At 38.1% G+C, this 12980-nt stretch overlaps 1 protein-coding gene across 1 annotated transcript in view; it reads left to right on the forward strand.

Moving 5' to 3' along the window:
• Positions 1-6206, forward strand: part of CSNK1G3 (casein kinase 1 gamma 3) — a 69208-nt gene extending 63002 nt beyond the window's left edge. The window contains exon 16 of the mRNA XM_009284160.1: positions 5678-6206. Coding sequence (XP_009282435.1) covers positions 5678-5732 — 55 coding nt within the window. The 3' untranslated portion in view covers positions 5733-6206. The remainder of the gene's footprint in view (positions 1-5677) is intronic.
• The last annotated feature ends 6774 nt before the right edge of the window (positions 6207-12980 follow it).

A 12980-nucleotide genomic window follows, 5' to 3' on the forward strand; every position in this document is an offset into this window, starting at 1 on the left:
TTTCTCAAAGTACAAATTTTTCTTGAAGTGATTGTTCTGCAGGTTCTGGTTTTGGTATGTAAGGTTTGTCTGCATGTGTAGTTAAAAATTGTGAATGGAGGCGTCTGTTGTGCCACACTTGTGCACTAGCTTTCTGTCAGCACTGAGAAGACCAGTTCTTTACCTGCCATCTTTGCAGAGTACTGTATTATTTTTCTGGCAAGAATTCAGTGTTCTTATATATATTTAAAACAAAAAAAGACTCCAAAGGGCAAGCATGTTGATAGGCTGCACATGGAGAAGTTCCCTATCCCCTCCCTTTGGATAAGTGCAGTGATAACCTTCCTTATGCCCAGTTTATGTACACACAGGAAAAGATTAAATTAAGTTTTGAGTACTGCTTAGCACAATTAAACCTATGCTTAGTTATCTACAGAAAGTAAGAAAATTCTCAGAAGCCAAGATGCTGCAACTGCTTTAAAAGTGTAGAAGTTCCTTTCCTCTGATATGAATAATTGATGGATAAATATGCTATCCTTGACCTTTTTGGCCTAGTCTTCACTGGTTTTGTCACAGGCAAAGTATCTAGTCTTAATATCCTACTTTTTAGATTCATTTTCTTTTTCAATATGAAACACACAAATTAGTTTTCCAGCAATGTCTATTTTAACTGCAGTTTCCTCATTCACTATTTTTTTGGGGGTAGAAGTTGTTTTATACTTGGCAGTAATTAAAGCAACATGCACACCCACACCCCCTCCCCAGCACTGGTATCAGACATCAATGTATAGGTAGATATCTTTTCTCAGTAACAATACTGTAGAAGGCTTAGGTAATTTTACATTTTAACATGATAGTTGCAGGCTTAATATCAAAAGGTATTGTGAGATGTTTAAACATCCATTTATAGATTTTACACTACTGAAAAGTGTAAGAAAATGCAAGTATCAGTATCTTTCATGTCTGTGATACATTTTTTATGTATATATACACATACATTTTATAACAATATATGAAATATAACGTGTATTTTATATATATAAATATACAGACATTGTTTTATCGAAAGACTCTCACTTTGTGCCTCTCTCATAATCTTTTCTCCATCTGAAAATATGAACAAAGTTAACCTCTTTTGCTGATATCTTCTGTTTGTAACATTTCTGCATACTCTGAGGAGACAAACTTGAATATTTTTTAGAAACACTTCATTCATTGTTCTAGATGTTTTCATAGTTTTAGAAGCTTAGCATGACTATATCTTGGTTTAAAAGATTGAAGAAAGGGTGCCCTATCATGTGTGATTTTAACTATGAACACAAATATTGTTTAGCTGAATATTAGATCTTTTCTTACCATTTCAATGGGATGCTGTAAATCAGAAAGGATAAGGATTTTTTTCAGTAAGCATTTTATTGTTTTAGGATATTCATCCAACACTTCAATTGTTTGATACATGTTTATGTACTCGCATGCAGTATGTGTTCTAAGTCTTATGCCTTGTCATCTTCATGCTCCTCAGGTGTTGCTGTACAGTAAGCATGTGCAGCAAGCATGACTTAGCAGTGGGTGTTAGGTTTTGGGTTTTTCTGGGGGGGAGTTTGGGGGTTTTTTGCCTTTTTTTGTTGTTAAGAAAAGTAGTTTTCAGCTCTATTTCAGTTGTTACTTACTGGAGTTGTAAAGTAGGGAGAAAACTAACCTGATCACTGTTCTGCCCTGGCACTTGTAGATCTTGTCTTCTACAGATGATCTTCCAGTTATCACTGAGCAATTAGCCTTTCTTTCCTTAACTCTTTGCTAGCCATCAGAATAGTTGCTTCTGTGAAGCTTGTGTAATTTGGATAACCAAAAGGCTCTGCCACGGGAGGACAGAGAATGGCAAACAGGAAAAGATTATATGATCTGTCCTTTTCGCATCTTGCATTCTTTTTGTCACTTTAAATACCTGTTAATAATCCTGCAGTAAAGTGCTGCCACATGCTAGATGACAAATATAAAAACACAGCTATCTAAACACAAATGAGAACTGAAGTTGCTTTAGCATGTTGTGCCAAGGGACTGCTCAAGTGGTAGCAGGAGAGGTATGTAACAGAAAAAAGGTATGATAATGTTTTAAGTAGGACAAGAAATGTTTGTAACCATAATACTGAGATTGCTACCTTATATAATATCTCAAAGGTCACTTCAGATTGTACAGGAAAGGTTGTTTCTTGAGCTTCATAAATTGGTATTATACTGCCTCTGTAGAAATGTTTTATACCCTACAGAGAAAGAGGTTAGCAGTCATTAAATGCTTTCTTTAAAAAGAAAACAAAGTTCCTTTCCTAGAATTAGGAATTTTCAAAGCGTATCTTTTCTTATGCATTTTGCGTGCATATTGAAGAATATGATAAATTTGTGGTTTAATACTCATTAATAATGCCTCTATCTGTAGCTTTAAATATGGCTTCAAGCAATGTAATATATAAAAGTGATAATGACACCCTCTAGTGACAGTATTCTTAAGAACATGTCTGCATTTCTGTCTTAAATTATACTCTTCAAGAGATTATGCACTATGGATCTCTAATTTCAGGGTTACATTTCTTTCATAAAATTTATTATCAGGCAATGTAGTCTGACCTGTCTTATTCCCATGTAAATGTGCATATATTTTCAAATGACATTTATTTGGTCTTGGAAGGTTTGACAAGCCTAGCACTTCTAGGCTGATAAACATATATTTCAGTAAGTTTCCAAGCCAGTCCTGTGGTTGCAAATTCCCTAGGGCATTGTAATTCCTTTAACACTTTTTAGATATATTATAAATTAACAAGGGATTTATTTTCCCACACCAAATAAGTCTTCAGCACTTAGTGACATTCCCTGAACTAGAATACAGCTGAACTGTTCTCATAATTTAAAAAAAAAAAAAAAGCTGTTAATAGAAATTACACTCTTTGTAATAGTATTATGCAGACTCCAGAACAGGAGATTTAAAAAGCGGTGCTTTATGTTGGTTAAAGGTAGAACTCTTGAATTCCCCATTGCATGATGCCCTTCTCTGGTTGACAGAGAAGTAGCAAACTAAATCAGCTATGGAGAAGGAAAAAAGGACAGTATGAGATTTGCAGCAAGTATATTTCAGAAGTTTCCAAGCCAGTCCTGTGGTTGCAAATTCCTTAGGGCATTGTAATTCCTTTAACACTTTTTAGATATATTATAAATTAACAAGGGATTTATTTTCCCACACCAAATAAGTCTTCAGCACTTAGTGACATTCCCTGAACTAGAATACAGCTGAACTGTTCTCATAATTTAAAAAAAAAAAAAAAGCTGTTAATAGAAATTACACTCTTTGTAATAGTATTATGCAGACTCCAGAACAGGAGATTTAAAAAGCGGTGCTTTATGTTGGTTAAAGGTAGAACTCTTGAATTCCCCATTGCATGATGCCCTTCTCTGGTTGACAGAGAAGTAGCAAACTAAATCAGCTATGGAGAAGGAAAAAAGGACAGTATGAGATTTGCAGCAAGGGTGGGTTAAAATTTCTGGGAAGGAAAGTATGAAAACCTAAAATGTCCTTGAATTACACAGAGGATCCAAGCAGTCCTAAACATTTAAGAACTGTCATCTGCTGTTCCTTGAGACATACTCCATATAAGCAAAGTGTAGTTAAACAGTGAAGAGTTAAAATTCTAGATTCTTTCTAGAATATAAATTGTCTGCCACACTTTCATCTTCCTGCAGTTATTTATGTAACCTGTGTTCTGTATATACTAAAATTATGAATCGAGACAAAATTTTTCTACAAGCTTTCATTGAGGCCTCCTAATCTGAAACAGGTACAAAAGTGATTTACCATCACAGTCCAAGGTACGATTTCGTCATTTACAGGATCATAGCATAATTCACATTGAAAGGGAGGGACCACTGTAAAATGCTTTGTTTTGATATGATGTTTGGGGTGTGTGTGTGTATGTATGTATATAAAATACTTGGGAAAAGATCGGGGTGAAAGAAGGATTAAACTAAATTGTATGCCATACATCTGCATATAAATTCAAAGCTTAAGTGATAATGGATGTTAGTGGTTGTAGACAGATGCTAAGAAAAAGGGTTGGTAGTTATGGGGGAATTTCGGTTGCAGTTGGTGGCTACTAGCCTTCAAAACCAATTATGTCTCTTTTAGAAGTACTTTAAAGTTAATAAATACAGTATGATATTTCTGCTAGCTGTAAAAATATTTACCTATGTAGTTTCCCCTATTGAATTTTAATTTTGGGCTTCCTCTCCATCAATAACCAATGTTTTTTTCTGCTGAAAGTTACGTAACTCTCAGAGCAGCTCTGGTCTGCCTCTGCCCATTGCTACTTTTTCAGTGACTGAGCGACAGGGTGCCCTTGGATATTTTGAGAAGGTAACTTCTGTCTCCCCTTACTTTGGATGTTGTTCTCACCCCTTGTAGAATCTTGTTTTTAGACCCTTATTCTCCCTGGTTTTCAAATGCTTCCCCATTTCCCATATTCCAAACTAAATCAGCAGGATTCCTTTTGAATCTTAGTGACATAAAATGCTTGGTGAACTTAAGGACTTATTGGTAGGCTATTGATGCAGTACATTTATATTTTCACTTCTGTTGTACTTCATAGTTTAGGAAAGACTCCTGAGCGTATAGCACTGGAAGTGAGAATTCAATAACCAAACTGCAGAACTCTATGGGGCAAGCTCTGTTAAAATAGACAGCTTGCATGTTCACTTTTGATTGCAAATTGTGAATACTTCACTAAGCGGAAGCTTTAATTTTAAAGGTGGTGGTCAGGAGCTGGGAGTTGCTTAAAATAAGGCTAACATTACATGCAAATGAAAAAGTTTTCTTTGTGTATTTGTTGCTTTCCTTTTTAGTTAATTTTCAAAAATACTTCTTAGACTTCTGCAGTCCTCCTCTGTATTATCTATCTCTAACTCTCTCCAATTCTTTTTCGTTTTGTATTGTTTTTTCAGTTACTTTCAGATTGTCTCTATTTGCTAAGTGAAATTTGCAGTATTTGTCAATACTAGTTTCCTTTATGTAGTATGCAATAAAGCAGAAGAAAGAATGTCAGTATACTTCAATATGCTTAAAGCTGTGATTTTTTTCACTGTAGTAATATCATCACAGCACTGAATCAGAACATTAATTAGATTGTTCATGAACATTTTCTTCTAAAATATTTTGGGAACAGCCTTGGGGAAGGTTTTTCCAAGTTCTGGTTGAGAAAGGAAGCTCAAATTCTTTTCTTGTATTAGCATTAGCAACAGTAGTGTCTAAAAGTGCACAGGTGACACAATCTTAAGCTCAAGCTTGTATTTGGCATATTCATATTAATGTGAAGAGTGCTTAGGTAATGGAACATGCCTTATTCTTACAAATACATTTCTAAGTCAGCCTATAATGCCCATGCTTTTGATACCCTCACACAATACTCTAAACTTAATAGCTATTTTTATTACAGCTTTTTTCATTTGATACTTTTTTCAAAAAAAAGGTGAAATGTGTCAAAAATATCTCTACTTCAGTTTCTTTCACTAATAAATCAATCACCCGCAATAGAGATTAATGTATTCCTTGTGGTGCTGGCTATATCTGAATTACATACTTGAAGTGAAACAAATACAGTAAACAGAGTTTAGTTTTGTGATTTCTTTTTATATCATTTTATTTATGTCACACCTGCAGGTGCTGCTGTTTTTTCAAGCGGAGGAAAAGGAAAACCATTCAGCGCCACAAATGACTAGAACCAAGCAGAACATGGGAAATTGCTTATTTGTTCAACTGCTGTCTTGTGATCTTAAAAACAAACAAACAAACCCTCTGTAATGACCAAACGTTTTCCAAGGACTCCCTTAAAAACAAGGTCATTTATGTGTGCTTTGATTTGGTTCTCCTGCATCCATCTTTTGTTTCTTTAATTCATTTATTCTGAAAGCTTTAAGGTTTTGTCAAGTATGAGTGCTTCTTCGACCATCAACAAATGGACCAATAAAATGGTACAAATGAACAGTATCTTCAGCAAAACTAAACTTGAAAAGTATTTCTCCTGTCCTAGGAAGTACTAGCAGTGTCTTAGCTGAAGACAGATGTCATAAATCTGTTATTTGAGTTGGTAGCAGCTTATCAAAAGCAGTTTTCTTCAAAAATGCAGAAGAAAAATACAGTTGCACAACCATATAGAAAAATAATAAAATCTTAAACTTATTTTCTGACACCTGCATTTTTTTTTTTTCCTTTTCTCTTCTCCCAGTATTACTGGTGATACTGTAGTCAAATTGTATCAGCATTAAACCCTGTCTGTGATATTGTGATACAGTCACTGTCTAGAGATACTGAGGAGGCTGATTTAACTGTTGACAGTTGTCTAAATGCTGGCGATACTAATGAATAAAAGTATTTCCAGTAGCCTCTGGGTTTGAAAAGCTGCTTTTGTTATGCCTACGATGGAATGCAGTACAGTAGAAATGACAAGAGTGTTTGTACAAAAAAATACAGAAGTTTGTATAATTTAAGTTGTGCTTCCAGTAATGTTAGTAAGATTGAAATACCTTCAAAAGAGGATCTACAGAGGAATTATAAAAGAAGAAATAAATGTGAATCTGGTTAAAGTGGAATAAGTATTAAAGCCTATATGTTCAGTAAGGTAACTGATGATTGACAACATCTTTAACTTGAAAATATGGATGTGCCATGTAATGTTAGAGATCTGTTTGTAAATTATTTTATTCTTTAATTTAGAAAACAAATGGAGTGGAAGTGAGTTAGACTTCTCCCATCTCTGCCTACTATCCCATAACACCCAAAAATTCCTGAGATTTTTTTCCTGGAAATTTCTTGTCTTTCAGTGTAATGTCACTACTATAGTAGGATGGCAAGGATGTGTCACGTACTTCCCCACAGTCCAATGAAGTGTCTGCAATATGAAGAAACCAGCAGTTCTGTAGACAAGGAGGCCCATTTTGTATTTTCTTCTTCAGAAAATATATGCTTCTTTTAAAGCCATAATGACAGAGGTATGCTTTTTGTTGTTTAGCTGCCAGTTACTGAAGAAGGGGTGTGAAAGATTGACTAGACAGAGTTGTTGACCAAAACTCAGATTATCTCCTTTTTTTTATAATTCTTCTAGAGCTAATTAGCATTTTTTTACTATCCACACATGCCTTTTGGCATACTTATTTATTTTTAATGTTTTGTGGTAGCATTTAAAATGTGTATTAAAATAAATGCACACCTTTGAATTCATTATTGCATTTACAAGAATTTTAATTGTATTTTGTAATTTATTTTTCCTGAACAGCCAAAAGTGTATTTTATTGTTTAGATTATGTGCTTGTATGTATACTTTGATCTTTGTCATTATTACTGTTCATGATCTTAAGTTTTTGTTTTAAAAAAACTGAACTTGGCCTACAAAAACATACTGTATAACAGGTCGTAAGTTTCCACTCCACCAGTTTGTGTTACTGATTATCTCAAACTCATGAAGTTACTTCTTTGTTTTCATTTGAGCTGAAAGGTAGGCGGTTACTTGACTATTCTCATATGAAAACACATCCTTCTTTGTAGTACTTGACCAAATCTGTGGCTTCGTAAGATTTGTAAGTACATGTGGTATGTGTATTTCTTACACACCTGATGAGTTTTATTCTTGGAGGTTTTTGACCTGTACAGTGTTTGTATGATCTGAACTCCATACACATGACAAGAAAGTGTGTATATTATGGACTTAAAATATTTGAATATATAAAAGCTGCTTATTTGCTGAAATGACCTGTATCTAGGCATTTGCTTTTCAGCAATATTTTTTTAAGTGCTTGATTTTGTTGCTGAAGGAGGTTTTCTTCTAGCAAAGCAAAGCAGTCAGTACTAATGCAGGTATGTTCAGATTATGCCAATATAATCTGCATTATATCCTTTTTTTTCCTGTCTAAACTAATGAAGTCAATGTTGGCTGGATGTCTAAAAATTAAATACATCCATGTTTAAATGTAAGACAAAAAAATAAAGATAGTTTTTTAAAACTTGCCTTTTTCCCCCTTTCCTACAATCTTGGATGAAATAATGGAAGCTGTTATATTAAGAATTGCTGAACAGTTTTAATCTTTTTGGACGGTAAGGAATTTGAAAGCATGTTACTTGAAACACTACCTCAACATTGCAGTTATAGTTATGTTTGCTTAGTTAACAGGTGTTATTGTTATATACCTTAATACACCTACTGATAACAATAGAATGAAGAGACTTCAATGTACACGTTTGTAACTAGGAAATCTACTCAGTGTCTCCATGGATTAAAGTCTGTGCTGTCTGTGCCACCTAGAATACAAGCCATTACAGATACTGTGACGTATGCAATAAATGTGTCTTTAATTTTGCCAGGTAGGTATCTAGAAAAGGAAGACTTATAGTTAGTTCTTCAGTCACAACCTTTTATTCGGTACAGATGATTGTTCCTAGTTGTAGAGCATTTGATATGGTAGAAAAAAGGGCATATTTACTTGAGAACAATGTTAATAGGCAAAATTGGTTGCTAGACTTCTACTTAAGATTCCTAGCACTTTGCTTCATAAGCAGGTGTTTTCATCTGCTTCTGCTCTTACAGATCTACAGAGCTATTGCAAGTAAAAATTTTTTTCAAGTTCATGTGTTCTTTTTATTCAAACTAAAGTTTTCTTCAGAACTTGTTTTTGAGACTTGGAATTTTAACACCTGAGTGCTTAAAAATACATCCCCATGTATTTTTCAGTAACTAAAGTTTCTTCAGAACTTGTTTTTGAGACTTGGAATTTTAACACCTGAGTGCTTAAAAATACATCCCCATGTATTTTTCAGTAGCTTTTTAGGAGCTTTTAGTAGCTTTTTTGGAGGATTTTTCAAACACGAAGATTGCAGAATTGGTTATGTCAGAATTAAGCCACTGTACAGCTTGATTGTCTTTTCAAATTAAATACATATTTTCTGAGAATATTTTCCTCTTTAAGCTTTCAGGATAAGTGATAGTAACTGAGGTAATATCATTTTAAGGATGTATTCAGTTCTCAGATGCTCAATTTTTAATTTTCTTGTAGGACAGGCTGTTCCATATCTTATTACCACATCTGTTTGAACCTTACTGAAAATACAGCTTTACTGAATATTTGTGGGGCTTCCTGTGGTGACACATACTATAATATGGGGTATTTAAGATACTTGTTTATGTCTTCACACAACTTGCCTCTGAAATACAATCCTGTTGTCATTAAAGGCTACTGAATCTAAAAGTAGTTTAAAAAAACCCAAAACAAAACCAACCCTCCAGCTTCATTGACTAGTTTGAGATGCAAGTTATTTTTCAGATGACTATTTTCTTGTGTACCGAAGAGCACTTGAATGTTTAGCTAGCCCTGAGTGTTTAGCTAACCTTTAGGTTTTGAAATGGACAACCAAAAATATGGAACACCAAGAAACTGGTCTGTAAAGTTTTGAGTGGTTAGGCTACTGTCATGTTTGTGGCAGAGACTAGTATTTTCAATTTTTAGAAAGGTGTTTTGTACACTGCAGATCTCTACCTCAGTGCTCTGAGCTTTTCTATTGCCTGGAACAAGGAAGTCACTGATACATGGCCTTTAGTGATAATCAAATACTCAGAATTTCATGAAGACTTAAAGCACTTGATGGACAGAGCAAATGACAAGGAAGCAAGGATCCAGTGAGTAGTGATCATTGTACCTGACCGTTTTTTATGTTGATCTCTAAACTACCTTTTGCTTCCTTCTGAAAAAGCTTGAGAATTTAAGAGTTGATTGAGGATTTGTAAATCCTGGACTGTGCTCTAACTACTTTTTATTCCAGGCTTTGGAAAATCACCTTAAGTTCATGGTATTGAACTGAAAGTATAGTGCTGAAAATATAGGTTTATGTCTTTTTATTAGTGAATAGAGTGCTGAACCCTCTAGATCCTTCAAGAGTGTTCAAGAACATTGAATATAAGTGCTGTAATGGATGGCTATACACCCTTCCAAAGGGATAGGCAAGAAAGGAGAGGCGGTGGGGTAGCCCTGCATGGTAGGGAGTGTTTTGACTGTCTAGAGCTTGACGATGGTGATGATAGGCTTGAGTGCTTATGGGTAAGAATTGGGGGAAAGGCCAACAAGGCAGATATCATGGTGGGAGTCTGTTATAGACCACCCAAGTAGGATGGGGAGGCAGATGAAATATTCTATAAGCAGCTGGGAGAAGTCTCACGATTGCTAGCCCTTGTTCTCATGGGGGACTTCAACTTGCCAGATGTCCGCTGGAAATACAATACAGCGGAGAAGAAAACAGTCTGGGAGGTTCCTGGGGTGTGTGGAAGACAACTTCCTGACACAGCTGGTGAGTGAGCCAACAAGGGAGGGTGCTCTGCTGGACCTGTTGTTTGTGAACAGAGAAGGACTTGTGCATGATGTGATGGTTGGAGGCTGTCTCAGATGGTGTTTGTGCAATGGGGACAAGGGAGAGCACAGTCTGGGAGGTTCCTGGGGTGTGTGGAAGACAACTTCCTGACACAGCTGGTGAGTGAGCCAACAAGGGAGGGTGCTCTGCTGGACCTGTTGTTTGTGAACAGAGAAGGACTTGTGCATGATGTGATGGTTGGAGGCTGTCTCAGATGGTGTTTGTGCAATGGGGACAAGGGAGAGCCCCAACGAAAACGAGCCTGACCCCATCTTTGCAGGTCAGTGCAAGGTGGCAGTTGCAAAGGAGCTGGCCTGCCTTCTCAGGCTGGCTTTTCTTCCCAAGAGCCAAGGTCTCAGCTGGGTCCACAGCATGAAGCTTCAATGCAGTGGAATGTGCTGTGGTCGGTTGCTTGAAGTGTTGCACTGAAGTGTAGCAGCCCTGCATGTGCCAGAGGCGCTGGCTGCCCTCTCCTGCAGAGGCCATGGCCATCACTGGGGAAGCTGACTCTGCAGAGGTACGAGGCAGGGCAGGGTTACTAGCGATAAGCTCTGGGACAGCATGACGAGGTTTGAGTGATGGTGTGCTAGTGCGGACTTTCACTCTGCTCCACAGTGTACCAGATACAGTGGAGCACATTTCAAGTGTTTGTACACTAATGCCCGCAATATGAGGAATAAACAAGGGGAACTGGAAGCTTTGGCTCAGTCCCAGAGCTACGACAACGTTGGCCTAAGTGGGACTTGGTGGGAAGAGTCCTGTGGCTGGAGTGCTGTGATGGATGGTTATAGGCTCTTCAGGAGAGACAGACAGGGCAGGTGAAGCGGAGGGGTAGCACTGTGTGTAAAGGAGGGGTTGGACTGTGGAGTGCTTGCGGTTGGGGGTGACATGGTTGAGAGCCTCTGGGTAAGGATTAGGGGAAAAGCTAATAAAGCAGGTGGCGTTGTGGGAGTCTACTATAGATCACCCAGCCCAGATGATGACACTGATGTATGTCTATAAGGCATTAACCCCCCCGCTAGATCAGTTGCCCTTGTCCTTATGGGTGACTTCACCTTCCCAGATGTTAACCGGGACTGTCATGCAGCAGATCTGAAGAAGTCTAGGAAATTTGTAGAATCACAGAATAGTTTGGGTTGGAAAGGACCTTTAAAGACCATCTAGTCTAACCCCCCTGCCATGGGCAGGGACATCTTTCACTAGAACAGGTCGCTCAAAAGCTCTGTCCAACCTAACCTTGAACACCTCCAGGGGTGGGACATCCACACCTTCTCTGGGCAACGTGTTCCAGTGTGTCACCATCCCCACGTAAAAAAAAAAAACCTTCTGTACACCCAATCTAAATCTACCGTCTTTCAGTTTAAAACTGTTGTCCCTTGTTCTGTCACTACAGGTCTTGGTAAAAAGTCTCTCTCCATCTTTATTATAAGCCCCCTTTAAGTATTGAAAGGCCACAAGAAAGTCTCCCCAGGGCCTTCTCTTCTCCAGGCTGAACAACCCTAACTCTCAGCCATTCTTCATAGCAGAGGTGTTCCAGCCCTCTGATCATTTTCGTGGCCCTCCTCTGGACCCGCTCTAACAGGTCCAAGTGTTTCTTGTACTGGGGGCTGGACGCAGTACTCCAGGTGGGGTCTCACCAGAGTGGAGTAGAGGGGTAGAATCACCTCCCTCAACCTGCTGGCCATGCTTTTTTTTATGCAGCCAAGGATACGGTTGGCTTTCTGGGCTGCAAGCGCACATTGCCAGCCTCATGTCCAATTTTTCATCCACCAGTATCCCCAAGTCGTCCTCCTTCTCTGCTCACAATCCCATCATCCCCCAGTCTGTACTGATAGTGGGGATTGCCCCAACCCAGGCGCAGGATGTTGAACTTGTCTTTGTTGAACTTCATGAGGCTTGCATGGGCGCATTCCTCAAGCCTGTCAAGGTCCTGAAGCACATTGAATATTACTGTTTGATACAGGTGCTAAGGGAGCTGAGTAAGAAAGGTGCCCTCCTAGATCTGTTGTTTGTAAATAGAGATGGTTGCATGGGTGGAGTGACGGTTGGTGGCTGTCTTGTCCACAGTGATCACGAAACTGTTGAGTTTAAAATCTTTGGCAATATGAGAAAAACTGTCAGCAGAGATGCTACCGTGGATTTTGGGAGAGCAGGCTTTAGGCTGCTCAAGGAACTAGTTAGTAAGGTCCCCTGGGAATCTGCTTTCAAGGGTATTTGGGTCCAGGCACCTCACTGGACCTGTTGTTTGTGAACAGAGAAGGACTTGTGGGTGATGTGATGGTTGCCTGCCTTGGGCATAGCGATCATGAAATGACAGAGTTTTCAATTCTCGGAGAAGTATGGAGTGGGTCAGCAGAACTGCTACCTTGGACTTCTAGAGGGCCGACTTTGGCCTGTTGAGGGGACTGGTTGACAGAGTCCCTTGGGAGGAGTCCAGGAAGTCTGGACATTCTTCAAGAAGGAAATCCTTAAATGTGCAGGAGCAGGCCATCCCCGTGTGCCAAGAACGAGCTGGTGGGGAAGAAGACCGTCCTGGCTGAACAGAGAGCTTTGGCTGGAACTCAGGAAAAAAAAG

This window comes from Aptenodytes forsteri, unplaced genomic scaffold, assembly GCF_000699145.1.
Source record: "Aptenodytes forsteri isolate BGI_AS27 unplaced genomic scaffold, ASM69914v1 Scaffold69, whole genome shotgun sequence".
Taxonomy (NCBI): Eukaryota; Metazoa; Chordata; class Aves; order Sphenisciformes; family Spheniscidae; genus Aptenodytes; species Aptenodytes forsteri.